The 27554-nt window shown below is 47.9% G+C and overlaps 1 protein-coding gene and 1 long non-coding RNA gene across 8 annotated transcripts in view; one reads left to right on the top strand and one right to left on the bottom strand.

Annotated features, from left to right (window-relative positions):
- Positions 1-22439, top strand: part of LOC129517461 (uncharacterized) — a 40913-nt gene extending 18474 nt beyond the window's left edge. The window contains exons 2-4 of the long non-coding RNA XR_008666028.1: positions 17231-17301; positions 19465-19574; positions 19775-22439. This is a non-coding gene — a long non-coding RNA (uncharacterized LOC129517461). The remainder of the gene's footprint in view (positions 1-17230; positions 17302-19464; positions 19575-19774) is intronic.
- The window catches only part of BCAS3 (BCAS3 microtubule associated cell migration factor), a 594925-nt gene that overhangs the window by 11731 nt on the left and 555640 nt on the right, over positions 1-27554 (bottom strand). For 4 of the 7 annotated variants that reach the window (XM_055337273.1, XM_055337276.1, XM_055337253.1 and 1 more), the window contains one exon: positions 11616-11783. In XM_055337273.1, the coding sequence (XP_055193248.1) occupies positions 11616-11783 (168 nt within the window). Of the gene's footprint in view, positions 1-1206; positions 1273-11615; positions 11784-27554 lie in introns of all 7 variants that reach the window. The other 3 variants (XM_055337244.1, XM_055337226.1, XM_055337234.1) reach the window with 1 other exon arrangement.

Consider the following 27554-nt stretch of genomic DNA (forward strand, 5'->3'; position numbering starts at 1 on the left):
CACATGCACAAGTTGGTGTGAACCAAACAATCCCAACATTGCTGACCTGGCTCTAAAGATAAATAATTTTGCATATCTTTTCTAAATGATAAACTTTTGTTTAGTAGTGAATTTAATTGATTTCTTGGTGGCATCAGTGTCAAGGCCCCAGGTCTGGTGCCTTCCTATCAGTGAAGAAGGTGTTAGGGAAACTGGAGCCAGTTCCTAGTCTGGATGCCCGAAGCTTAGCCTAGCAAAGAGAGCAGCAATGGGGCCAAGGTCCCCGCTGCCCCTGTTAGGGTCCCAGCCCGCGCTCTGAAGCCCACACTCCATGGCTGGGAGAGGAGCATAAGGCTCAATTAATTGCTGTGGTGCCGGCTGTCCAGATGAAAAAGCGGAGCGGATGCCGGGTCTGCCTTTGTGCTCTGTTCACAGACTGGCTGCTGGTGCCGGGGCTCTATTCATTATTCAATTCAGCTAGCTCAGACGAGCCTTTCCATTTGCTCCTCCAGGAGGAATAACAAATCTAGAAATGCAATTCCACTTTGGTGTATTAAGATATTGATTCGCCTGTCGAGTGGAAGTGCATTTGTTCTGTCAGCCCTCCTGTGGGCAGGAAGGGGTTAACCAAATGTTTATCACAAGGCTGGCTTCAGAGTTGAAAGTAATGTGATCAGTAATGAATTTTGTGTTACATTAGGTTGTATAAATGGACAGACAAGCGCAGACAACAAGTGGCCAGGAGTCGGGGCTAATCTAATGATGTAAAAATAGAGACAGCACCAATTATACTAGGGGCCAGCTCCAGGCTCCTGCAGGGACTGCAAATGAATAGGTACAAATCAAATTACTCACTAATAGACGCACTACAAGAGGGGCAGTCAATGGTAAATGCATTAGAGCCTAGTGACCTCTCTGCTCTGCACAGCAGAATCCGAAAATTTGACTTCCATCTTAAAAGTGGGGGGCAGGGAACAAGGTTCTCAAAGAAACTCTTGTCGGGTGAAGAACAGCAACGACTTCCCATCCCGAACCAGTCTGTTGCCAGAAGGTACCTCCTGTCTCTGCTGACCTCTTGCCCTCACTTCAATGCCTCCTGAGAGCCTGAGCACTGGGGTGGGGGTCGGCGGGGGGGTGGGGGGTAAGGGGGCAACTTCTTGAGGGACAGACAGAGCAGTGGGACAAAGCCCTGCACGTCGTAGGCAAAGACAGGAGGAGGTTACATACCAACATACTTCACAGCCACGTGTCTCTCAGGGGTGCTGTTTTTTACTGCTACGTCAAGGGCTGTGTCTGTATTGAAAATAGAATACTTCTTTAAAGAGGATCACAACATGGACATTTAAGAGAGCAGCAAGAGTGGAAACCAAGAAGAGTAGGTGTCACAGTGCGGCTGGACCACCGCGAGCTCTGCAGGGGGTGTTCGTGGTCTGTTCTGAGGCACAGCACATCCGGGCCTTTACAGAACTCTCCCTGGCCTAGGCTGTTGTCGTCCTTCCCTCTCCTTTCCTCCTGCCCAGTGCCGCCTACTGAGTGCCTAGGTTCAGGGATCATGGAGACGTGCTCCAAGGCATGAATGTATGCTCAGATTCGGCTCTCCGTGGCTTGGGGAGGAACAAAGGGTGAAACTGAAGCGTCTCCAAGCCTTCTGAGGACCCCGGCAGGCCCAGATGGAAACAGGACCCGGCTGGGCTTAGCCCACACTCGCCCGCCCCACCTCTAAAGCCAGCACTATCACACCCGTCACAGCGGAGATGGCACCCTGGTCCCGGCCAACAGGAGCCTAGAGAGGATGGGGACATGACAGCAGAATGAGTTTAGGGAGGGCACAGAGCAGAAAAAGTCACCCTGTATGAAGGAAGCAATTGGATGTTGGTTTCGCCCAGACTTAATTAAGCACACAGAGGGGTGGAACTGCAAGCTATTGAGCTCCGCTAGACAATATGAGGGGGAGCTGGTGGGGGGGCGGTCTGTGAAGCCTGGTGTTGGGGGATTCTGCTGGCAAATTAAAAAATTTATGCTTGTGCAGTGGGCCTGCAGGTGCCTGGGGGCAGAGGTGGGGTTCAATGAGAAGCAGGCAGGAAGAAATTGCCAAATGTCAGCGGTTGGGCAGCTGATTCTGGCACAGGTATTCGGAAATGCCTCCTTTTGTTAAATTTACACTGGCATGGCTTGGCCTTGGTAGAGTGAGGCTCTGGACTCCTGAAGGGTCAGAGGCTCATTTCCAACTCTCATTTTCTGTGTGTCTGTATGTCTCTCCTCTGTTACCAGCCATCAAACCCCGGGGCTGGTCCATATAGCGCAGATCATCTTCTGAGGGGAAGGACAGAGGGGAAGATGGATATTTAACCATCCATGACTGTGTTCAACTTTGTTCAGATCTCACACCTCACAGAAAGGTCAATGGTTAAAGGTGAATTCTTTGGCAGAGGAGGAAGAACAGAGAGAAATACTCCCTTTTGTTAACCATTTACCTATGTTAATGTCTCCAGAGGAGGGCACTTGTCTGGGGGTCCACCTGCCCTTCCCCACCCTCTTGTCCAAGGCTGTACGTTTGCCCCAGGAACTCCTGCCTCCATGTCAGGGCAACACTTGGAAAGGGGACTCTGAAGGTTTACCAATGAAGTCACACTGGCATTTTGTCCTTGTTGATAGGAATCCATGTGCTTTGTTTAAAGAATTCAAAGTAAACTGGGCAACTGCAGAGGAGGTTCTCAGCCCTAAGCTGCCATTATAGCTCTGCCTCTGCCTGGGACTTCTAGCAGCCTTGGGGGGGGGGGGGGAGAAGGGGAGATAAGGAGAGGAGGGGAAAGGAAGAAAGGGAAGTGAGAGAGAGAGGGAGAGGGAGACAGAAGGAGAGAAGGAACAGGGGAGCCAGAGAAAGAGATAGAGAGAGAGAGAGAGAGAGAGAGAGAGAAATGGTCTACTTAGGATCAGATTTGACAACTGGCCAGAAACTAACAAGTGTGTCCTAAACACAGTAATTTTTCCCATTGCTCTGGCTGGCTTTCATTTACCTCTCAGGAGCCACAAAAACCCATGTAGTCATTCAACAAACGTTAACTGGGCTCAGCTTGGTTCTTGTCCCAGTGCTGGATGCTGGGCAATGAGAAGGCTGGTGGTTGGTAACAAAGAAGAATCGGATTCAGTCCAAGGAAACAGAATTAGGTTAAGACATGCAGTATGGGCAGTATGGCTGAGGGAGGGGTTGGAGGGTTCACCAGGGCTGAGCCTCCCCAACCCCCATGGCATGTAGAAAGGAATCCGACACTGATAGGGAAAGAAAAGGCACCATACACTACTTGTCTGGGGTCAAGTGTCTAGTGAGCCAGTGGTTCAGAAGTTCAGAGGAGAGAGAAGGGCCATTTGGCTGCATGGTCAGGGAGGCTTCACAGAGTGGGGTGAGGTCAGAGCTTGGTCTAAAAAGTGGGCAGAGAGGGAGGGCAGAGGGTACTCTAACAGAGCCAGGTGAGCAGGGCATGTGCTGCAGATGATAGGATAGTTTTGACAGGTGGGCATGCTTGCATGAACGTGGTGGTGGTGGTGAGGAAATATGAATAAGGGGTCATTGTAGCCAAGCGAGTGGGAGATCAGGTTGGAAAGGATGGTGAGGAGGGCATGGAAGAGCCTTGAAATCTCACAGTAAGGAGCCGAGGTTGAAACAGTTGGGCCCTGGGCACGCTGTGAGTAGGGAAAAAGGAAGACAGAGCAGGCCCTGAACGTGAAAATTCCCCTCCTCTTCTGGGGATCCCCTCTTATTCTGAAATACCCTTTGACCAGTGAGACTGATGAGATCTTGAGAAACTCCTCCTAGATATCTCTCTCTCCCTGATTCCTGCTCTCAGCATTCTTGGGCTATGTGAGCAGAGTCTCATTATTTAATGTTCTCAGACCACAGTGCACTTCTTGTGAGGCTGTAGCTTGTGCTTAACCTCAGCGGCCCGCTTTTTGGATGATGTGAATACACGGCACACAATGTAAACTCTTTTAGAGATATATTGCACCTCTTAGCCTTGTTTCTCTACATTTCCTGAGTCAAGTTTATAAAAAGTTACTTTGCTTCTGTTGTGTGTAGATCCCAATTTCACAAATCTCTCTCATGAATGACTTTTATCATTTATTTTCACTTTTCTGACAATAACTAAAATAACTAGTATTGTAGGCCCTTGCACAATATTGCTTCTCCATGGAGAATATAAGCTTTGTGAGCACTCAGTTGGCTGATGGGTCACTGAAGGGCCCCCATTATCTTGACCTGGGGTAGAAATAGATATCTGTAGCTAGGGGCAGGCTTGGTTCAGAACCACTACATGTATGCTACATCCCAGACACAGGTTCACAGCTAGGACCCACAGGTGTGGAAGATCCAACCCAACCTTCATGCACAGGCATGGGTGTGGGCACAACTGGTCAGGATTGAAGGACCACCACATGGGTTCAGAGGCCCCCCACCCTCAGCCCCAGAACAAAAGCCTCTGTCCAGTAAACCCCTGCAAAGAGGTTTGGTCTAAACGCCAAGGACAGTATAAGTAGGGTTGCCTCTGAGGATGCTATTGTAATTGTGTGTGGGAAAGACTGGTAAGGAAAGAACTATTCTGATACCAGAGTGAAGAAAACTCAGCTAATTCCACTGTTTCACAGAGGCTGGGCTTCCAGCACTTCCTTAGTATCTCATTTTGATCCTATATTTTGTAGTTATGATCTGATTTCAAATCTTTCATCTTCCATTGTGAGTCAGAGAGAGGAACATCTCGCTGGCCGTGTTGTGATGATGAAAGGACATTTATGTGCCTAGCCTAGAGTCTGAAACCTCGAAGCCACTTGGGAGGCGTGGCTATTATTGTTGAGAGAAGTAAATGAGAGGACATTTACAAAGTGCTCAGTACAGCAGTACAGTGGCCAGCACTTAACGCACGCGGGGAGCAAATGTGACCACATTGCCTGGTATGAGTGAAGAAACAGAACCAAGAATGGGAAAGGAACCTTCCCAAGGTCATAGGCTTCCCCCATTCCTTGATGAGGACATCCAAATGCTGCTGAGAAAACCCCCCGACATTCTTCCCAATGTCAGCAGTTGGGTGCTAGGAACTGAAGGGCTCTCAGTTTTGGTCTCTCCTACCAGTGGAAACCAGTGAGGAACAGGCCATCTGACACCGAACTGAGACACTGATGGCAATGCCAACAAGGCCACCCCTGGTTTCCAGGCAGCATCTGCTTCCCCACCACCTTCTGCACGAGTGCTGTGGCCACGCATGGCGCTGGACTCTATGTCTGGATGCTCTTATGTCTTTGGAGACTTACTCTTTCTCTCCACCCTTGGCAACCATGGCATCTGTAGCTGGGGAGTTTGTAGTTTTGTCTTCACATCCTGGCAAGACCACAGCCTGTGAGCAGGGGACCCCCCCAGGCTTCCGCTTGGTCTGGCTCTGCTAGGTGGGCCCCGATGGGTAGCTGGATAGAGGAGCCAGAGAGGAACACATTCACAGTTCAGGACTGTTGCCTCCTTTGGGGCTTTCTATATCTTTGAGGATAGGAACCATGCTTTACTTCTTCACCACAATGCCCAGCTCAGGGTGGAGAAACCAGCAGGTGTCTGCAGAGAACCTGCCTGCCTGCTGCGACCATGGAAGAAGGTGCAGGCCCGTTGAGGAGTTTGTTGAGAGAAGACATGAAAACCATTTTGTAAACATACTGTAGAAGGAGCAAAATTCCAGGACCCAGTTGAGTAAAGCAAAGGGAAGCACCTAAGGACAGGCTACGTTACTTGGATGAAAGCATTTGCCTGAGAGGAGGGGTGTCTAAAAGATAAGAGAATTAATTCACTGCCCCATGCCCACCATTGTTGTCATCGGAATGTGTTCCTGGGACTGGAGGAAGCCACAGTCAGGGCTTGAAATGCGACAGGGCTAGTGTGGTCCCTACCGGAAAGGCAGCCTTAGCAAGAAAATGTTCCCAGCCCTCACTAATGGGGTGAGCAGGAGTTCCAAGGCCGCCTGGAAGAGCTAATCCTGCAGGTAGGACAGAAGGGTCAACACACCAGGTTATTTGCTTTGGGGTACACATCTGGTCAACTCCAGTAACGAGAGCTAACATTTGTTATTGACATTAATTTCCACAGTCCTGAAATGAAAGATGGTATTAGCATGAAGTCACAACATACATGTGTGCACACACGCATGAGCGTGCATACGCATGCACGCACACACACAGTGCTTAGTTCCTCTTTTGCAGCACACAGGTGATCATCAGGTATTTGTTAATTAACTTATTGAAAACTTCCTGTGACCATTTAAAAACTGTGTGCAGTGTTCAAAATGTGCTTTTTATGTTAAGAAGGAAAAAAGGCACAGCCCTTTCAAGAAGTAAAAGCAGTATCTGACAGATCTTCGGAAGACCTTGAGTTGAAAATAATCCTACTAATTAATATACACACAGGAAAACTGAGGGGATTTGGCCGAATAAATGAGAGCACTGGTTTCCAAACTGTAGACTGAAATCCTCTGATGTCTTGTGAAATCAATTCGGTGGGTCATGACCACACTCTTGAGAAAACGAAAGAAAATAGAAAGTACTAGAATGCATCGCTTATAATACTGTTACTGTGAAAGTTTGGTATGTTTGGATAAGGAAGTAAATGTATGTCTGGCAGAAGACAAGAGGCAAAGATTGGGCCCTGAGTGTGATCCCCTAAAGTAACTGCTTCTGGACTAGAAGAGAGTCCACCGAGGAGTTGGTAGTCAGAAAAATCTAAAGTCTCTTTCCTACCTTGATGCTGTGATTACAAAGGAGAGGCGGTGTTCCTGGGACTGTAGGAAGCCACAGTCAGGGGGAAGAGACAGTCCCTCTTGACCTTGAGAGCTGACTTAGCTTTTCAGAGTCAACAGCAGCAAAAGGAGGCTGCAGCAGGCTGATCAGGACTCTGGAATGAGGCCTGAAGCTTTTTGCCCTTGGATGTGGGAGAGGGCGAAGAAGAAAGACGAGGTTTAGCTAAAGACAGAAAGAGTTAAAGTCTAAAGAGAAAGTGCACTTAATGTGTATCCAGGTGTTTATTAAGATTTTTTTTTTTTGGTATTGGGTTATATCTACCTAGACACAAAACAAGTAGAGTAAGTACATGTTTTGCTTATTTAAAAAATTCTATTTTTCTAGAAAAGGCAATATTGAAAGGAATGTCTGCTAAGCAGGAATTAGGTTATTTTGAGGGGGGCCACAGAGAGAGGAGGAGCTGCTGCGGGAGACAGCATTCCGGGCAAGAGAAGTATGTAGGGGGGCCTGGCAGGCAGAGAGAGCACGTGTGCTTAGGGACCCTCTGGGGAGTTCAGCTTGGCTGGAGCTTGCATGGGGCAGCAGGAGAGGCGTCTGGAGACAGGGCAGCGGCTGGTCATGAAGGGGAAGGGCACTGTATGCAGCGAGATGGGGCGGACCCTGAGAAGGACAGGGTTGTCGGGGAGGGGTTTAGCTTTTGGACGTGTGGAAATGTCAGCAGGTGACTAGATAAATGGTTCTGGAGTTCAGGACAGAAAGCCAACTTGGAGATTATTTGGAGTCAGTTTATAGGTAGTGACTGAGCCCCCGGAAGCAGAGATCGCTCTGTACTGATGGAAGGAGAGGGAGGAGGGAGAGGGCCAGGATAGGGTTTTGAGAGATACTTATGCTTAAGGCCACCAGAGAAGGAAGACCCAGAAAAGGGATGGAGGAGAAGGAGTGAGAGGCAGAAGTAAGGCCAGGAGAGCATGGTAGACCAAGAGCCCGGCCCGAGGAGAGCCCTTGAGATGGGAGGACAGCAGTGACTTTGTGGGATGGGGACAGCTGCTGTGGCTGGGCAGACTCTGGATGCAGAGGGACAGGGGGGAGGTCAGTCAAGAGATTCCTTGAACAATGGCCTCTATTTTCTCTCTGACAGTAAAACACAAGATGGTGGGGTAAGAGATTTGAGGAGAATGGGAGAGTCTGAAATACTACCCATGCAGAAGGAAAGAGACTGATTTCAAAATGATGGACTGAGCACACGTGCCATATTAAAAAAAAATAGCAAAAGCAGAGGGAAAAATATAAAACATAAACCATAAACTCTTAGGGGACCAGAGATCCGTGGAATCTTTAAGAGAAGGAAACCAGGCTGGAAGCCACAGCAGCGAGCAGGGGCTACGGCAGAACTGTTAACATCTAGGCTGAACGCAGAATTCATTTGTTCAGTAAATAGTAACCACATGCCTACTATGTGCCAGACGCAGTTCTAGGCGCTGGTTTCTGCTACAAGGGATGAGCAGAAACTACAAAGAGGAGGAGAAGGTACTAGAAAAGCAGAGAAGGCCTTCCCTGGCTCACTGGAGAGGAGACGCCAGAAATTCGTAGAGGCGCCAATTGGAACGATTTGTGATTCTCCTTCAGCAGCCCAGGTGTCAGAGCAGACCCGGACTGGCCTTGATTTGGAGTTCTGCTGAACAGGGACAACGGAAGGGTCACAGGGACAAGGGGAGCGATGATACTGCAGGATGGCAGCATGCCGATTATCTTAGAGCAGATTTACAAATCACATGTGTCATCTAATTAGACTGATTGGTCAGCAGCTCTCGTGGAGGAGAGAACTAACACCTGCCTCAGCAGCGAACGGAGTTTCAAAACAGACCTGGTCGAGTGGGCAGAGGGATCTATCTTGCTGGGACGCAGGTGTTGACTCAGTAGGGCTGGGTAGGGCCTGAGACCACGCATTTCTAACCAGCTCTCAGGTAGAGATGGTGCTGCTGGCTTGCAGATCACTCTGAATAGCAAGGCTTTAGAAGGTTTTGCTTTACTTTGGGGAGACAGTTAATTTGCCCACGGTACAGCTTACCTGTGAGGTACTGGCGCCAGTTGACTGTTATATTTTCAGGAATTCATCTAGCCGACTGACACCATGTTGACAGCTTGCAATTGGCCATAATGCCAGTTTTTATACTACAGAAATGTCCAAATGCTACAAAGCAGGGCTTCCCTACTTCCCTCTGGAGAGCTGGTTGGTAAACAATTTCCAGCACATCACCAGTGAAGCCTGTGTAATAGTGAGGCATGCTCTAGAATGGGCTTCAGTGTTGGGGGTCACAAGAGCTGCTCCATTCATAACTTGATAAAGAGGCCATCAGTCGTGGCTGTGATACTACACAAAGTGCCTGCTAGAAAGCACTACGGGACCGATCATCTCGGGTGCCTTAGAGTACCTAACACAGGCAAACACTTAATGTCCCCTTATCTGTATGTCCTATAAGCCACCGAGAGAAGTAGAGCTGTGGGAAAACAGAGAGGGAAAGGCTGCTCTGGCAAAGGGTGCCTTGCTGGAAATTCGCATCCAAGTCACACCATCTTTCCCAGGCTGTTTCTGGGTGTGCTGGTTTGCCCTTCCAAGGCCCCGGGTTGCACCACTAGCCTGGCACTTCATCTGGAATTGCACCCAGTGACAAGGGATTCTCAGCAAAGGCAGAGGGAAACAAGTTAATTTCCATAATATCTGCTTTCCTTATTGACCTTTAAAAGAGAGGCAGATTTTTTTTCTAGATTTTTAAAAATTGATACATTTAATATGGTCAGAAAACCCCAAATGAATCCCTTTTGGTGACAGTTTGGGGATGAAAATGAAATCCTTCTGCTCAAAAAGGGCATCTCCTATTTTCTGATCTGTGGGTCATGCAGTTTTAATTTCCTCTCTCATTTTTTCTTTCTTTTTTTTTTTTAATTTCACAAACTTGCTTAAGGCCACAAAGACACTCCTGAATCCCTCAGCTGTCTGGCAGATGAACTGCTGCCAGTTTTGTTGAGGTTACTGTTTGTGCCAGGTTGAGGTTCTCCAACTCTGACCCAGTGCACCTTTAAATCTGTTTGCTGGATGACACTGGGGGTTCCAAGTGGTGTCTGCAGAGAGCTGCCCCAGAGCTGCTGGAGCTCCTGTGAGGGCAGCTCCTGGGGACTGAATCTGGTGAGAACAGGCCCTGGTTTATGTAGCAGGGGCTGGGCAGGGGCCCCAGAGGTGCAGGGGGAAGGTGGTGCTATGGGGGAAGTTTGGAAAAGGAAAAGCTTTGCCTCCTCCTGCCAGCTTCCAAGGAAAATGGGGTCAGAGCCCCTGTAAGTGGCAGAGCCGCGTCTCATCTCTGGGTGCGGGTAGAACAATGGCATGATGGGCTACCTTCCACGAGCTGGATGTCTGGATGATGGGGTAGAGGAGTGGTGTGCACGTGTCTGCACCTGTGTGCACGTAAGGCAACAGGACATGGCTTGCTGCCACTTCCAAGATCCACACTTCCTCTCTTTCCAGGGAAGGAGGGGGTGTGGAAAGGGGCTGGCCCTCAGAGCCACTGTCTCCTGTGGCCTGGTAAGGCACTTCTCTATCTCCAGGCAAACTCCTCCTCTCCCCTTCTTGAATCCATTCTGTCCATTTGCCCATGACTGCGCCAATACTGTGGACGGGCATGAAGCGGGTGCTATGGAAGTGGACATGAGAGTGTTATGTCTCTCTCCTCCACTGAAGGAACGAGAGAACTGGGATGAGAGGGAAAGGCTTAACTGCCAACTATCTAAGGGACGGGCAGGATCCACACGGCAGTGAGACCGAAGTGTCATGACGTCAGGCCCTTCAATCCCTGCCAAACATGCTTGCCTCTCCTAAATCTTGCTTCCTGCCCTAAGTTGTGAGTTCCTCCTCCCTGGGATCCTCTTCCCAGGTAGGCCTGTGGAGGAGGGGGTGGGAACATTCATGGTAGGGAGTAATAGTCTTGAGAGGCCTTGGGCAAGCAGGAGTGGGAGGGCCCACCACCATGATCCGCTTGACCCAGGAGGAAGTTCCCATTGACCTCAGGAAGTGGGAAAGAGGCCTGCTGGGCAAGCTTTCTCGGTCCTAAAAGCTGGGCTAGGACACGCAGTAGCTGGATAGATATCTAGAATAAGGAGGTGCTTTGGCAAAAAGGAGACACATGCTGTATGGAAGAACTGTGGTCTTTCCTAACCGCATGCTATATACGTGTGTGTGCGCGCATGTGTGCATATATGCATGTACACACCAGTGTACATGTGTGTGCATGCGTGCACACATGCACATGTATGTCTGCTTGCTGGGACAGGGCTTGCCCATCTTCTAAGGCCGTCTTCTGATTCGAGAAGCTGCCCCAGGCTCCAGCTGCTGGCCCCTCTCACAGGCAATAGTTCAAGGGCAAAGGTAGCCTAAGAAAAAGCAGTCTGGGGCCCCAAACCAGCCCTGCCTGCTTCATGCTTGCTCCGTCCAGGTCAGCAGGCCCCACTGATACTTGCTAATCTGTAAAGCCTCAAGCATGACAGAAGATGTGCTGCCCTCACAGTCAGAGCCTCAGGGCTGTTGAGAACCCAGGGACTCCAAGGTTGTTCCCTCCCTTGGAGAAGGAGTCCTTCCGGCAGTCACATATACAATACAGGTGTGTTTACCCAGCATCTCTGCATGCATTATCTCATGTAGGAGGGGTCACTGGGATCCAGTGCGCTCCTTTACACAGGGCTCTCCCAATACCAGAGACTTCCAAAACAATGGCAAGCAGAATGTTAACTAAAGAAACAAATGGTTACAACACACACCCTCTCCTGCCAGAGAGGGTGCCAGTCACGACCACGTCAGGCTGGAAGGGTGATGCCACCTTTACCTGTTCCGGATCCCACAACGTCCCGGCTCGGCGACTCGGCCATGGCATCGGCGAGCCGCTCCCGCAGGCCTTCCTCCGTGTGCTCCATGGAGGACATGTGCCGTAGCCCAAAGCCCTCGGGCCAGCTCCCGCACACCTCCAGCAGGGTCACGCTCCGGTCAAAGGTACCTGGGGCACACACGGGATACCTGACGCTGAGTCTGTGCTTTCCGAGAGCGGGCTGTTGTTCTGCCTCCCCGGCGCCAGCTCCCCTCCCCACCCAGGGTCCCTGCGAGCTCTCCTACAGGCCGGCGGGAGAGAACACCAGGAAACACACGTGGAGGGCGCGATGACGCAGCTCGTGCTGCTACCTGGCTCAGACAGAGTAGATTTTCAGAAAAAGAACTCCATGTCATTGGGCTAGTGGTTTCTAAAACGTTTCCTCAGGGTTACAGGGTTCCCCCGAAGTCTTCAAGGGACTGCTTCAGAGGCAGGCCAAGGGCAGAGAACCTCCCTGCCAAGTTCAACCAAAACACCTCTACTTTTCTTTGCTTGATACAACAGGGCTTCCCCTAATGGTTCATTTTGAAAAGGGGCTACATGGCTTAAAATTTTTAAAAAAGTTTTCTTTTTTTAAAAAAAGATTATTTATTCATGAGGGACACACACACACAGAGGCAGAGACACAGGCAGAGGGAGAAGCAGGCTCCCCATGGAGAGCCTGATGTGGGACTTGATCCCAGGACCCCGGGATCATGAGCTGAGCTGAAGGCAGATGCTCGACTGCTGAGCCACCCAGATGTTCCTTAAAAAAGTTTTCAACCTACTATAACCCATAACCTGTACCAAACCTCCTCATTTTACATTTGAGACTCAGAAAAGTAATGGCCCAAGATCCAACAGCAAGTTTGTGACAGACCGGGTTTAGGAACTCAGATCACCTGATGATGCTTCAATCTGGAGCTCATTGTACTCTACTGCATGCGGTCTCGTAGCTGCCCAAGGACAGATGGGCAAGGCGGGGCGGGGGGCAGGCGGGTAGGGGATGCTAGCAACAGAGTTGTGTGATAGAATCTTCAGCAAAAATTCTTCCTTAACCCAAAGCTGCGCTCCAATTCCAGAAAGTACATGGTGCTCTGCCCAGTGCCAAGATGAGATTTTACATGCAAGATCACTTCAAAGTCTAAATTTAAATTATTCTACTCTATTATACAGCAAGTCTTCTGTGAAAGCTTATTTCGTCTACTCTCTCTTGGAAGGAGATTATCATCATGCTCTGTTGCTTTAAGCACATACCATTTTCCCAGTGATTAGGTAACTGAATCCTCTGCATTTATTGGGCTTGGTTCCTGCCAGCACCAAGAAGATGGGGGAAAAATGCAAATGCCAATGTTTCCTAAAGTTAAAAGTACGCACAACACACACTTTTTATCAGGCCTTGCTTCTCCTCTTTGATCAGCCGTCAGAAACTATCTTTCCTAGGCGGTCAGGACTGGGCAGCGTCAGCACACACTCTCTGCCAATGACAGGTGGTAATAGAGAGGGTGCGAGCCCCAGCCCCGGCAGGCGGCCCTGCCTCTGATAATGGCCAAAGCATCGAGGTGATAACCGTTAGTAAACACTCCGACAGCCGGTGACTCCATACATCAGCAAAGAGGGCCAGATAATCCTGAGCTCTTCTGACCAGACAAAGGCCCTTGGCTGGCCCGCTGGGATTTATATGTGTGGCAAGGGTCACCACTGGCTCCTGAATGTCATCAGCCAAGTTTGGCTTTGATTTATCTCTCGCCTAATTGCAGGGTAGATTCCTGGTGCTGGGAGGATGGGCAACATCTATAAATGTATCTCCCCAGGAAGAGGCCCCCTTGAGACTGGGGTGCTGGGAATCAGGTCATCAGGTAGGACCCAGGAATGGGGAGCTACCTGATACCACCTTCCCTCTTCATCACGTAGGGTCAGGATGGATCTGGGGAGCCAGGCACTGGTGGTGGAGGTGGGGTGCTATGGGTGTCGGACCGCCGAGGGCCTGAACTGGGCAGCCATGCCTTGGCAGTGCCAAGCCCAGAGCCACCACTAGACCAGCATTAGCAACAACTCAAAGGTGCCCAGTCCCTAAGGACACACAGGGATGAATGACATAGCTAACTAAGCTTTTGATTACACTACCCACTCAGTAGGTGATATTAGGCAAGTCCCTCTATGTCCTTTTTCTGTCTCTGAAGTAGAACTAATCACCCTGCCTCGAAGGAAGGAAAGATTAAGCAAGGTTCCTGCCAGGAGCCTGCATTGTCCTCTAGTGCTGCCTCCTTGTAACTGACAAGATTGAGAGCTATAGCATCACTGTGTCTCTGAAGGGTCTGCCTGGGACATGCATATCTAGTGACTTCCAGATGAGGGAATCAGGAATGAGACACGGACACTCCTCCTCCCTGTACCCTCAGGGCTGTGGTGGCAGCTTTCTTACAGACAGACACGGCTCAGAGCTTGTCTTGAGAACGGGGATGCCCTTACCTTTTGTCATTCCATAAGAGCAGTATGCCTGCCTCTACAAGGTACTCAGCTGGTATTAGTACATGCTGTTCTTAGAGGTCAGGGCAGGTGAGCAGATAGCAGGGCCAAGAGGAAAAATAAAATCGGCCTGCAAGATGTTCTGACAAGAATGGTTCAGGTAAAAGGGTGGGCCTGGTCTATGACAGATGGTAAAGACCAGAGGAGCATGTATATGTTAGGGACAAAACAACAGTATACAGGAGAGAAGAGTCAGGAGGTGGTGGAGAATGGAAATAGATCTGGACTGAAATGTAGGCTCTAAATACATATTAACTGTGCGTGTCCTGGCAGTTTCTTTACCTTTCTGAGCCTCTGGTTCCGCATCCATAAAAATGGAAAAACAACACAATCCTACAGGGTTGTTGTGAAATTGCATTCGATAAATGCACAATCCCCTGGCACTAAGTGCTCTGCATGTCAGAGCTGTGCTCATGTATGTGTTAATACAAAGATGGACAACTTTATTCGACTGGAGGCATCATCATACATCTTGACAATCACCACATCCTGAGAGGTAGTGCAGGTACTACTCAATTATTATGGGAGAGGATCTGGAAGCTCAGAGAGATTGTCTCAGTGGCAGACCCGGAACACAGGCCCTCATTCTTAGCCTGGAGTTCATTCTATCAGTTTACATACTGCTTCTCTCAGTTGCATCTGCAGTGGAGAGCTGTGTTTTGTTTTGTTTTGTTTTTTTTTAAGATTTTATTTAATTATTTATGTGAGAGAGACAGAAAGCAGGGAGAATGAATGACAGAGGGAGAGGGAGAAGCAGGCTCCCCACTGAGCAGGGAGCCCGACCTGGGGCTCGATCCCAGGACCCTGGGATCATGACCTGAGCCATAGAGAGACGCTTAACCGGCTGAGCCACGCAGGTGCCCTGAGAGCTGTTATTTTTTAAAATTTTAAATTCAATTAACATACAGTGTATTATTAGTTTCAGGGGTAGAGTTCAGTGATTCATCAGTTGCATCTAATGCTTAGTGCTTACCACATCATGTGCCCTCCTCAATGCCCATCACCCGGTTACCCCATCCCCCAACCCTCACCTCTCCTCCCGCATCCTTCAGTCTGATTCCTAGAGTTAAGAGTCTCTTATGATTTGTCTCCTTCTCAGATTTCATCTTATTTTATTTTTCCCTCCCTTCCAGTGGAGAACTGTTATGTGGAGAAATCACCTCTATCTTTCCTAACTTGTTCTGAAAGACTCTTGTTACCTTCAACCGATACTTTTAAAAAACTTTTCCCACTCCCAACCAGCCCAGCTTTCTTGGAGTATATGGTAATATTAGCTGATGAGTCATCCTGTCTGTTCGAAGGTGCATAGGAGGGAAAATGCATGGATGGAAGATCTAATCTGTTCTCTGTTTTTTTTTCTTTTTTTCTTTTTTAAAGATTATTTATTTATTTATCACGAGAGACACAGAGAGAGGCAGAGACACAGGCAGAGGAGAAGCAGGCTCCCTGTGGGAAGCCTGATGTAGACTCAATCATGGGACCTCAGGATCACGATCTGAGCCAAAGGCAGATGCTCAACCACTGAGCCACCCAAGTGCCCTGGTCTATTTTCTCTTAACATGGGCATTGCTACAATGTTGTGGGTAGGAGGCTGGGGCTATAAGAAATGTCCAGCAGAGGGGCACTGCATCGTCTCTACTGTCCTGAGAAGTCACAGAGAGGCTAGAATTAGTGATCCTGCTTATTGTGCTAGAAGGAATCCCTGCAGTGCCCCCTTCTTTATATTTCCCTTCCATCCCTGCCAGTGTAGACGAAGATAGCCAAGGAGCTCATGGACTACCCTAGTCCTGGAGTGAGAGAGAGCTGCAGGTACATATATGTGTCACCAAGGGCAGGGGTTAACAGGCCAAGCCCTTTGAGAGTGAGGTCACCTCTGTGTTCTTAGGCAACTGCGCATCTTGTCAGCATTGTTGGCCCGGCTATCATTCATTAGGTCAGCCCAGAGACACTCCATCAGATGAGCTGGCCCTCTGAGTCCCATTATGGGAGAAAGGGTCAGTTTTAAGGGGGAGAAGACAGTGCAGGCTGTTTGCAAAGCACAAAATACACATACTTAGCAACAAAGATCTTTTGCTGAAGCAATGCTCTGCTGTTTGCAAAGCCCCCCCATGTTTAATATTTCAGTTAACTCACACATTCATCAAATATTGATTAGTGTCCACTATGATATGAGTCAAGCATGGCACTGAGGTATAGGGATACATAGTGAGAAAAAAATAAAAAAGGTTCATGGTCCTTCACAAATCTCTTGGAAGCAGCAATTGTCACCATGTTACAGACCTGTATTTTGCTGAGGCTGAGGGAGAAAGGTGAGTTAATTTAAGGGCATGGGTTTAGGTGTGATAGTCCTGCTCTGATGCCTCCTGGGAAGCCCTTCCTTTAGGGCTGCCTATCACCCTGCTATTCTCTGCACAGCATTTTCTAAGATTCGGTTTAAGTCTCACCTGCTCAGTGAAACCTTGAGTGACTACCTGAGTTATAATGAGAGCTGTTCCATAAATTCTGTTTGCATGGCAGGTTCTTAACCTTCCGGGTGAAGCTGATGAAAGCTATGACTATGAACTTGCTTGAAAAATGTATGTTTGAATACATAAAATTATGTAAGGAATTTCATAAAACATAAAGTGATTATGATTCTGTATGCCTCTGAAGCCCATCTTTGGATCCTAGGTTAATTAGATCAGTTCCATGGTGTCATTCCCATTACGCCTTACGTGATTCTCATGATCTGCTCTCCAACCTTCTTTAGAAGCTCCTTGAGGGCATGGATTTCTCCATAATCCATTAAGTCTATAATAAGTACAGAACTTTGTGCATCATGCTTACTCAAATTATGCTTGCTTATCAGCTGATTAGGACCATCTAAAAAAATGTGACAGTCACTTTGGAGTCAATACCTTTTGGGTAAGATCCCAGAGCCTAAACATCTAGGTCCAGGATTGGGACGAATGAGATGGAGGTAGGCAGAAAAGGGAGCTAAAATTAATTAAGAGGAAGGAGGGACGTTACAAATGAGTAGGAAACAATTTCATGATATCATTCTCCTGCTTTCTGTGCATTTATTTTAGGTTTGAGACCTTGGGAATTGAAAGAACCAAACAATTTGCCTGGGATGGCACAGAAAGCCAGGCTCATACAGGTGAGCTTCCCAAATCCTGCTTCCCAGCTCGCATCCTGTTACACCCTTTCCCCAGAGGAAAATGGGTCAGGTTCTTGGGTTTCACAAACCCATTAAAGACATGCTGTGACAGCTGGTAAGCCCACAGCTCCTGGGGAGCCTAGGGGAACACGTGCTCTGTCTTTTGTATACCATTGTTGAGGAGCAACGAAGCCTGAGGGGAGAAGGGGGCCCCAAGGGAGGTGGGGTGTTCCTCTACGCTGATAGTGTCTAATCACACCCCAGCTATTTAGGACACCCTGGCACAGCCTTCCCTGTCATCAGTTAGGTTTAGCCCAGGATTTGGACTTTGATGAGAGCCTGTTGATCAGATTTCCAGCCACTAGCAAGGCCAGGGAGCAGGAGCAAAACTCGCCATTCAACATGAGCCCTTCTGGATGAGAGCTCATGACAGTAATGATGTCCACAGTAACCAAGAGATGATTCCAGGCAGGATGAAAACAATCACTGGAGAGGCCTCTTTGCCTGTTTCCCAAACTAGCTCACTGAACAGAGCCTGAGACTGGTACTATGAGGGAGAGCTCCTCTCTGCATTACAGGTTGGTTCAGATAAGCACAGGCTGAGGACAACCGGGTGCAGCTTAGCTTTACCTGGCAACCGGGTGTGGCTGCAGGCATATTTCACTGTCAATATGCACTACGTGATGACTAACAGAGATTGGCTCACTGTGGGAAGGTGAGAGAATAGGAGGACCCTGTCTGTCCCCCTCAATCCTTTAGAGTGGTTTGTAAGGTAACCATGCTCCCACAGCCACAGACATGGTATACAGCAAAGGAGCCTAGACCTCGGCAATCTTTTATGATTCAGATTGTCTAATCGTCACCAAACCACATTTATCCTATATTGATCCATTTGGCTGTAGGGTTTGGGTTTTGGGGTTAGGTCATTTTAATTTTTTAAATTATATTACATTAAATTAAATAATTAATTTTTAAAGTAGGTTCCATGCCCAGCATGGAGCCCAATGCAAGGCCTGAACTCATGACCCTGAGATCAAGATCTGAGCTGAAATCAAGAGTTGGATGCTCAACTGACCGAGTCACCCAGGTGCCCTGGGGTTAGGGCATTTTAAGAGAATTTGCTACACCAATCGGGCACCTGGCTGGCTTAGTTGGAAGAGCATGTAACTCTTGATCTCAGGGTTGTGAGTTTGAGCCCCTTGTTGGCTTTACAGATTACTTAAATATATAAAACATTAAAAAAAAAAAAAGGATTTGCTACTCCAGTTCAGAAGTAAATTCAGCAAGAAAAAGGAAAGGTAGCAGCCGTAGAGAAATGCCTTTGCTAATGTTGGCAAGCCAGGAGATCTTGATGTGCCAGATGTGATGATGTTGTGCACATCTGTTCTCACAGGCCCTTGCGGCCACTGCTGGGAAGGGATTATTCATCATTCATCATAGGTCTGTGAACAGACCTTCCTGTGTGGCCAATATATCAAGGAGTCCTAAGCTAGAGAAGCAGAGTTCAATAGTAAAATGGGACACTGAGATTTCTTTACAATTTAACAGAGTAGTTGTTTTGGCCACTGCTTTCACAAGTGCAATGTATGATCACAACTCACACTTTAAAGAAGAGGATACAGATCACAACTCAAGATACCTAGGTTGTAATTGGACTTCTCCCATTAACTTTCCTGGCCACTCTAGGTCTGAATTTCCCCCACTTACTACATGGACAGTAAATGAGTGGCTCCCACAGAAGGTATTCATCATACTGGCCAAACTAACAGAGTAATGGTAAAATGATGTTTGATGTATCCAAGGGTAAAAGGTACCACATTTCATTTTCCATGAACCAGAAAACATAATTAAGCATTCATACTAGTGTCTTTTGTTGTTGTTGTTTTTCTTACTTAAAGGTATATGGTAAACAGAAGACCTGGGTTCAAATGCCATCTCCTGCTATTTTCTCACTATATGACCTTGGGAAAGTCATTTAACCTCTTTGGACCTTGGTTTGCTTACCTGTTGTAGTGGTTTGAATCACAATTCTCCTCAAATATGTCCACCTCAGAATGTGACCTTATCTGCAAATAGGGTCTTTGCAGAGAGTAAGGATCTAAGATGAGACTATCCTAGAGCTAGGGTGAGTGTTAAATCCAGTGACTGGTACCCTTATGACAGGAAGGAGGAGATCATAGAGCAGAAAGATGGCCATGTGAAGACAGAGGCGGAGACTGGACTTGTGCTGTGACAAGATGAAGAATGCCAGGAGCCACCAGAAGCTGGAAGAGGTAAGGAAGGAGTCTCCCCTAGAACCTTTGAAGGAGGGAGTGTGACCTTGCTGACACCTTAACTTTGAACTTTTGGCCTCCAGAAGTCTGAGAGAATACAAGTCTGTTGTTTTAAGTCTCCAGGGCTGTGGTAATTTGGTACGGCAGCCCTAGGAAAGGAATATGCTTATAAAACAGGGAAATGTGTACCTGCCTTCCAGGTTGTTGTGAGCATCTGATCAGATGGCGCATGAAAGAGTGCCATGTGGAACTACACAGGGCCACCTTAATACAGAGGACCACCATGGGACTACGTGAGCAACTCTTCAGAGGGGCACTGGGATTCTGTGGAAGGCTTAAAAAGTGAAGAAAGTAGCCTGGGGATACCTCAAGGCCAGAAGACAAGTGCTAGATGAGAAACACTGGTGGGGGAACTCCATTATTAAAGCTGAGTGGTTCCATAGCAAGAGCCCTCGATGGGGATTCATGGTACAGAAGTGGGTGTGTATCCCTCACTTCTCTGAGAATGCCTGCAGGGGGCACAGGAGGCAGGGCAGGTGGCTCTTAGCTCATTTCCATCCTTTTGATCTCTCTCCATCTCACTCTATCTGAAGGGGATGCTTCAGCTCCTAAATTCTTTAATAAATAAACAGAATCATGCTCAACATGGGTAAGGATAAAATGAGATGGACTGTTGCTGGAGGGAATATTATTGTTATAAACTACCTGAAGGGCAATACGTATTAAGAGCCTTTTAAAAACATGCCCACACCAGGGTGGCTCAGTGGCTGAGCGTCTGCCTTTAGCTCAGGTCATGATCCTGGGGTCCTGGGATCAAATACTGCATCAGCTCCCCACAGGAAGCCTGCTTCTCCCTCTGCCTATGTCTCTGCCTCTCCCTTATTTAAATAAATAAAAGCTTTAAAACAATGCCCAACTATGGATCTAGGAGTCCACCTCCAGAAATCGAGCCCAAGTAAATAAGATGCCAACAAGCCTTCACGCATTAAGATGCTCCTTGCCATGTTAACAATGTCTTAAAATAGGGCATTTGTTAGATAAATGATACTTCCTTCTTGCAGTACACTATTAGAGAGTCATGAAAGGTAATGTTTATAATAGGGGAAATTCTTTAAGATATAATGCTAAACAAGAGAAGCAAAACAAGATTGTATAGTTAGTATTATTACCGAGCAATGTAAAGGAAGCATAGAACAACAAAAATTTTAAAAAATTCATGACAAAGTGTTCATCATGGTTGCTTCTGGGTAGTTGGGTTATTGGGGACTCTTCTGTTACTTTATACCTTTCTATGTTTCCTGTGACTTTGGCAATCAGTATAAAACACATAAAGAAACATGAAGAAAAGGCTAAGAGAGAAAAAATGCCCCGTGCCAGAAACATGTGCGCTGGGACGCAGACAGTAGCCCCCTGAGGAGCATTTGTGGCAGGGCCTGCTGCTGTGGTGCCTCCCCTGTGCTTGGTTTTGACACAGCTGGGGGCAGGTGAGCCTGCAGCTCCATGGCCCGCATCTGACTCCTCTCCCAGTGTCCACGGCTGGCTGCACGCGATGTTGACTCATCCCTGTGTACATCTGACATATTTCCTTTTAATTTGTATCAGGAATGTGCACCAACCTGTGTGTGAAAACGGCAGAAACAATTCTACCTCTGTACAGGTTTCATACATCAGATCAGAAAGGACCAGAAGAGCAACTCTGGAAGGAGTCTACTTTTAAATCAAGTCCCTTTACCTGTCATCTCTGTCCTGCCCTGCCACCCCAGCCCTCACCCTTTCTATAAACAGGACACAGCTTGCTAGGAGACACCCTTTCATGATTCTCAAGGAATGTCGGAGCCCCTCACACATCATTAGGAGGTCGTTGAGCCAGGCCCCTGCCTTTTGCCTGGGAGGCCAGGGGATCAGTCATCACGGCAGGGCCTAGTAAGGAGAATTTCAACTGGCTCCATGCTCAGAGCAGACCGGGAGGTGCCTCAAACAGAAGAGCTTTCCAAGTCAGGCTTACACTGGCATTTCCCAGACAGGATCTCAGAGACCTTTTCCTCCTCTCCTTTAAAACAGCCACCATCAAGATTTCTATCCCTCCAAGTGGGAAGAGGAGAATCATTTTACAGCTAGATTGAAATGAAAATGTTCTCCCTGCTTCTGAGGGTGGGGAGAAAATTTACACATGGCACTCTGTTATAGGATTCCGATGGTAGGGCTCAGAATATACACAAGACAAACTATATCCTCGGAAACCTAACATCTCCTTGTTATTCTAACATCTCCTTGAATGGAAAAACTTTGGGAAATGTATCTCTAAACACAAATAAGCACACAATTTGGATTTTCTAGAACAGTCCTGCTCTCAAATAATTAGCTCTGTGATCAGATCAGGTATCCAGGAAGGCAAGAGAACTAACAACATTTATTGTTTATTTTGTGCCAGGCATCGTCACTTTACATCTATTACCTCACTGAAATTACCCCAACAAGTCTATGAGGTTGGTGCTAACATTCCCATTTTACAGATCAAGACGGTAAGGCTGGGAAAAGGAAAATTTTGTTCAAGATGTCGATGCCAAGAGTATGGTCAAGATTCTGATTCTCAGTCCAAAGCCTACACTTTACCCACTAAAATCCATGCTGATTTTTCATCTTGAAACTATGGCTACAGTACCAGTAAAGGGGTTTGCAGTTTAGCCTTCCTATTTCAGAATTTTTAAGTGGTTCTTGCAGTTTGGCAATAGGGGATAGGAGGCAGGACAGAGGCAGGACAAACAACCCATTCCAAATCCCGTGTTTGTCTTAAAAGAGATTTCAGTACTCCACAAATAAGCCAAATTTGAGGCTCTCAACTGAGGAGAACTTTGATGTCTGAAACCTGGGGCTAAGAAGTCTTCTGTTTTTATTAATTAAAGAAGATGTTTCAAAATCATCAGATTTATCAAGACTGGACCTCAGATGTGAAACTCAATATACACACAGACATGCATGGTTTGTCCTTTTGGGTTATTTTTGATCTTCCCTGAGGATCTGTATTTCCTCAGATGAGACTTCTCTGCTTCCTGGGCTGGCTGACATGTCTGGAGGCCCAACTTTGCAGGCCTGGGCCCCTGCTGGCCTCAGGAATTTCAAAGGCCAGGGAGACAAGAGTGGGCAAAATGGTTCCTACTGCCATTTGCTCCTCTCAGCCCCCAAGGCAATAGCTGTGGGAAAGGTGGGAGGAACCCACTCTGGGCTGAAGGAGAGCCCTGGATGTGCCTGCAGGTCATGGAGTTGACTGGTTTGATACCCTGCCAAGTTTTGGTTTTGTTATTTTGGTAGTCACCTAACCATGTGGGCTTTCAAACGGTGCTCCCAGCTTGGGCAAGAGGCATTTCTATTTGTAGTGTGTGGTCAGCCTTCCACTTCTCTCTGCCATCAAAACACATAAGCTCTCACTCCACGGGGCAAACCTGAACCAGATTTTCAGCCGCAGGGGTCTTGGGATAAAGATTTGTGCCTGGCCTGCCATTCTGACACAGGGTATATTATATAACAGGATCCCTACTTTCCAGGCCCTTACAACAAAGTTGTTCAGGAAGGACTTGGCCTCAGGGCCTGAGAAGGGCAAGATGAGAAACAGCACTGTTTGGACAATGGGGGACACCCACTGAAGCTGGGGTAGTTGGGGACAGTTTCCATCAGTCATGGCGGTTTGACGTGGGTGGAGGACATTCCACAATAGGGGAGGTGTCTGACTACAGACACGAAGGCAAGGATGTTCCTCACTGGAGGCAGTCGGTAGTGTCTAGTGAAGTGGAGGGTCCTTCATGAAGGCTAATAAAACCTCACAGAATCGGTGCCTATTTTCATATAATTATTTCCTTTTGACTGAGACCACAGCAATTTATACCATGGGTAAGACAGATACTGCCGATTCCATTCTATAGATGAGGGTCCCCGAGGTTCTCGATGGGTAAATGACTTGCCTTGGTCACTCTAGTTTCTTTTCCTCCTTTTATTGAAGTATAGGTGACTGTCACCTCAATTTCTTGCCTCCCAAGGTGGTTGTGGAACCATCTGTGAAAGTCCTTAGGGAACAACTGACACTACAAAGATATCATGGCAGCCTGAGGTGGGCGCCGAAATGGGATCACAGGGTAGACTGGTGACTTACCTTGCTGAAAACCTAACTAGTGCTTGCTTAGGCCTCTGGTCCTATGGGGACTTCCTTGACTTTTGGCCTTATTTCCTGGTTTTGCAGCCGAAGGGGGTTGGGGTGAGGGGTGGGGTTCAACCCGGTATCACTGGACTTTATCGCTCAAGGTGTGTCCATGGTTTGTTCCACACCTGAAACAGCGGGGGTGCCTGGGAATTGTCATTTCCTGCCTCAACATGTCCGAGTGTTTGTTCAGCCCTGGCTGGTCACACTGACTCATCATCAGCCCAGGCATGGAAACCAGGGAGGATGTAGGGAAAAGTGGAGAAGCTGCAGGAATGTACAGGGGGGGGGCAGTGAGGTGTCGAAATCTTAACAATGACAATAATCCCTCACACTGCATGCTGCTTTACCCGTTAGAAGATGCTTTCACTCCCTTCACCCTCAGAGCACCCCCTGGGGAGGATGGCAAGGCAACCCTTCCCTGTACTGGTTCCCATTTCAGGGCCAAGGAAGTTAAGTGCAGGGAGTTATGTGAGGGGCAAAGATGAGTTTGGAGAACCCAATCCTGCGTGCTACTCCTTTGCTACTCCAAGCCAGGGCCAGTGGCCAGCACAGCAGCGTCACCTGGAAGCCTGGGATAAGTGTAGCCTCCTACAGGCTCTGCCTCAGGCTTCATGAAGCAGAATATGCATTTCATCACACCCCCAGGGGCTGGGGGGGGGGGCTCATGTGCACACTAGGGTCACACCGCACTCCCCTTGCCCTGTCCCGGGTCCCTTGGAGTATATTTGGCTCTATCTACCCATTTAAAGACCAGGAAACTGAGGCCCAGAAAGAGGATGGGGCTCAGCCTGTGACAGAAGCTGGAACGGATGGTCTTGGGCTTGCAAAGCAGTCCTGGACTCGCTTAATCCAGCTGACATTCAACTGCTGTGGGCCTTGCCTTTCTCCCACCCTCCCTACCTCCCCACAAGTTCAAACTCTCAAACTGCTCTCAGCTGCCAGACCCTTAGCCTCTCCCCTCAGTTCCAGCCTTGTGTTAAGTGTTAACACAAGTTCTAGGGCCTGGGGTTAACACTCTATTAAAGCAAACAGAGAAGTTGAGACCTCCTGCTACTGTGGAGGAGCCAAGTGAGGGTGCGGAGCATCTGGGGGTTCCCTGGCACAGCTGCCCAGGGGCAGGCTGGGGCTCAGCTATCTCTGCCTTGCCCCCCCCCCCCAGAGGCCCCACCGCCTGTAGGAGGGGCCAGGACATCCCTGCTTACCTGTGGAGAGGACCTGCACACGCCTTGTGAAATGCCCACTTCATTAGGAAGTGCAGAGATGCCCAAATAACCGGGGTAAGCTGGTTATGATTTTCCCTCCACTCACTGGACTCCCTGGGTGCCAAGTCTGGCGCCTCTGGATAAAAGTGATTCCTAAGCCATGGCAGGAGCTTGCGGCCAGGACTCCCCCACCCTTTCCCCCACTTCTACTCCACTGAGGCCAGTCAGGATGCTATTCATTTCCCTAGCTGAGACTCAAGTTCCAAAGGAGAGCTCCTCTGCCCCTCCCTGTGTAAGAACGGCCAATCTCTCCCATGAGGAGGAAGCAACATCTTTTGTTTCTGCTACACTCATGCAAAGTGCAGCCCAGAGTGAAAGTTTGTATGTGTGTGTGTGTGTGTGTGTGTGTGTGTGTGTGTGTGTAGAAACCCAGCTCTTTATCTTTGGATCTATGGTACATAATGGATTCGGAGAAAGATCAGAGTCATCCATAAGGAGAGAGGTGAGAAAAGCCAAGGCGCCAAGGGGCCCCTAGGAGGGGGCCTGGAAACCTCATGTTACTTTCTCAGACAGACACGAACCTGTCATCCAACCTTGAGTTAGGGCTAACAGCTGAAGAGAAGAATTTCTCATTGTGCTTCATTTGAGTTTTAGAAATGCCTTTCAGATTGAAAAGCTACTAGAAGAGCTTTATCACATCCTTCAGACTGTTAAAAAAAAAAAGTAAATAAAAACCAAGTGTATTTGTTGTAGAAACACCTACTGAATAGTTCAAAATGAACTTGCAAATTCACCAAAACTCTCCTGGGCAAGTCATTAACCCTTCCTGGACTGGACTTCCCTTTAAAGTAGAGGCCCAGACAATAGCTCTATGATCTTCAAATGTAGGAAGTGACTTTCCTGCTGTCAAGATCCAAAGTGGGTGGTGTCACCCTATTTACTGGGTGAACCATCCCTCCTCCTTCTCGCCCTACAGCAGCTAGCTGCCTGGACTCCGCATCTATCTGCAAAATCTTCCCTTCATTTAGGACCTTCTTATATCTTATTTTAAAGACCATTGTGAGATGAGGGTGGGGGGCAGATCTCTTGGACAGATGGGGTGGCTATAAGGTCACTGAGTTTTCTGTTCAGAGTAAGAGCATTTGATTAAGAATGGGAAACTGAGGGATCCCTGGGTGGCGCAGCGGTTTAGCGCCTGCCTTTGGCTCAGGGCTGATCCTGGAGACCAGGGATCGAATCCCACGTCAGGCTCCTGGTGCATGGAGCCTGCTTCTCCCTCTGCCTGTGTCTCTGCCTCTCTCTCTCTCTCTCTCTCTCTCTCTCTCTCTCTCTGTGACTATCGTAAATAAATAAAAATTAAAAAATATTAAAAAATATTAAAAAAAAAAAGAAAAAGAATGGGAAACTGAGTGCTAGTTCTGGTGCTGGTATGTTCTAGTGAGTCACTTCCTGGCACCTCAGTTTTCTGCACTGTAAAAGAATAATAATAACACTATTTAAGTGTCCGACTCTAGGTTTCGGCTCAGGTGGTGATCTCAGGGTTGTGGGATTGGGCCCCACGTCCGGCTCTGACGTCAGTAGGGAGCCTGCTTGAGATTCTCTCTTCCTCTCCCTCTGCCCCTCCCACCCATGCTTCTTTCTCTGTAAAAATAAATAAATAAATAAATAAATAAATAAATAAATAAATAAATATTTAAAACAACAAGAATGCTAGTTATTATTATTGCTAGCTATTCATAATCCTCAAAATTATGCTAAGATTCAAATGATAGTATACATGATAGAGACTTGAAAACTATGATGTGTAACAGGTATGTAAAGTATTGATTTTACCCTTGGAAGTCAGATGGCTTTGTATTGGTGCTCTCACTGCTTCCCTCTAGACCCTTTGACAATGAAGGATAGGATAATGTCTAAGCCATCTGGCTTCTGGAGGTATGAGAATGTCCAAACAGCTCAGTACACCGCTCAATCCTAAAATGAGAAGGTGAAGTTACCAATCATGTCTTCTCTGGAGCTTTAATACTGCACAAGACGCTTAACTGCTACCCTCCAGGGTCCAACAGAGCTCACCCTGAAGTTATTCTGATGTTCCATAGATATCTAAGCACCAAGAGCCTAAGGCAGTACAGATCTTGCCACATAATAAGTGCCTAATATGGACGCCTGGGTAGCACAGTTGGTTGAACGTCTGACTCTTGATTTCGGCTGGGGTCATAGTCTCGGGGGTCGTGGGATGGAGACCTGTGTCAGGTCCCATGATCTGTGCAGAGTGCTTGTCCCTCTCCCTCCTCCTCTGCCCCTCCCCCTGCTCATACTCTTTCTCTCTCTCTCTCTCTCTCTCTCTCTCTCTCTCTCTCTCTCTCTTTTAAAAAAATATTTATTTATTTATTTATTTATTCATTCATTCATTCATTCATTCATGAGAGACACACAGAGAGAGGCAGAGACACAGCAGAGGGAGAAGCAGGCTCCTTGCAGGAAGCCCGATGTGGGACTTGATCCCGGGACTCCAGGATCACGCCCTGGGCCGAAGGCAGGCACCAAACCGCTGAGTCACCCAGGGATCCCCGTACTCGTTCTCTT

The sequence above is a fragment of the Nyctereutes procyonoides genome, unplaced genomic scaffold (assembly GCF_905146905.1).
Source record: "Nyctereutes procyonoides isolate TBG_1078 unplaced genomic scaffold, NYPRO_anot_genome, whole genome shotgun sequence".
NCBI classification, from domain to species: Eukaryota; Metazoa; Chordata; class Mammalia; order Carnivora; family Canidae; genus Nyctereutes; species Nyctereutes procyonoides.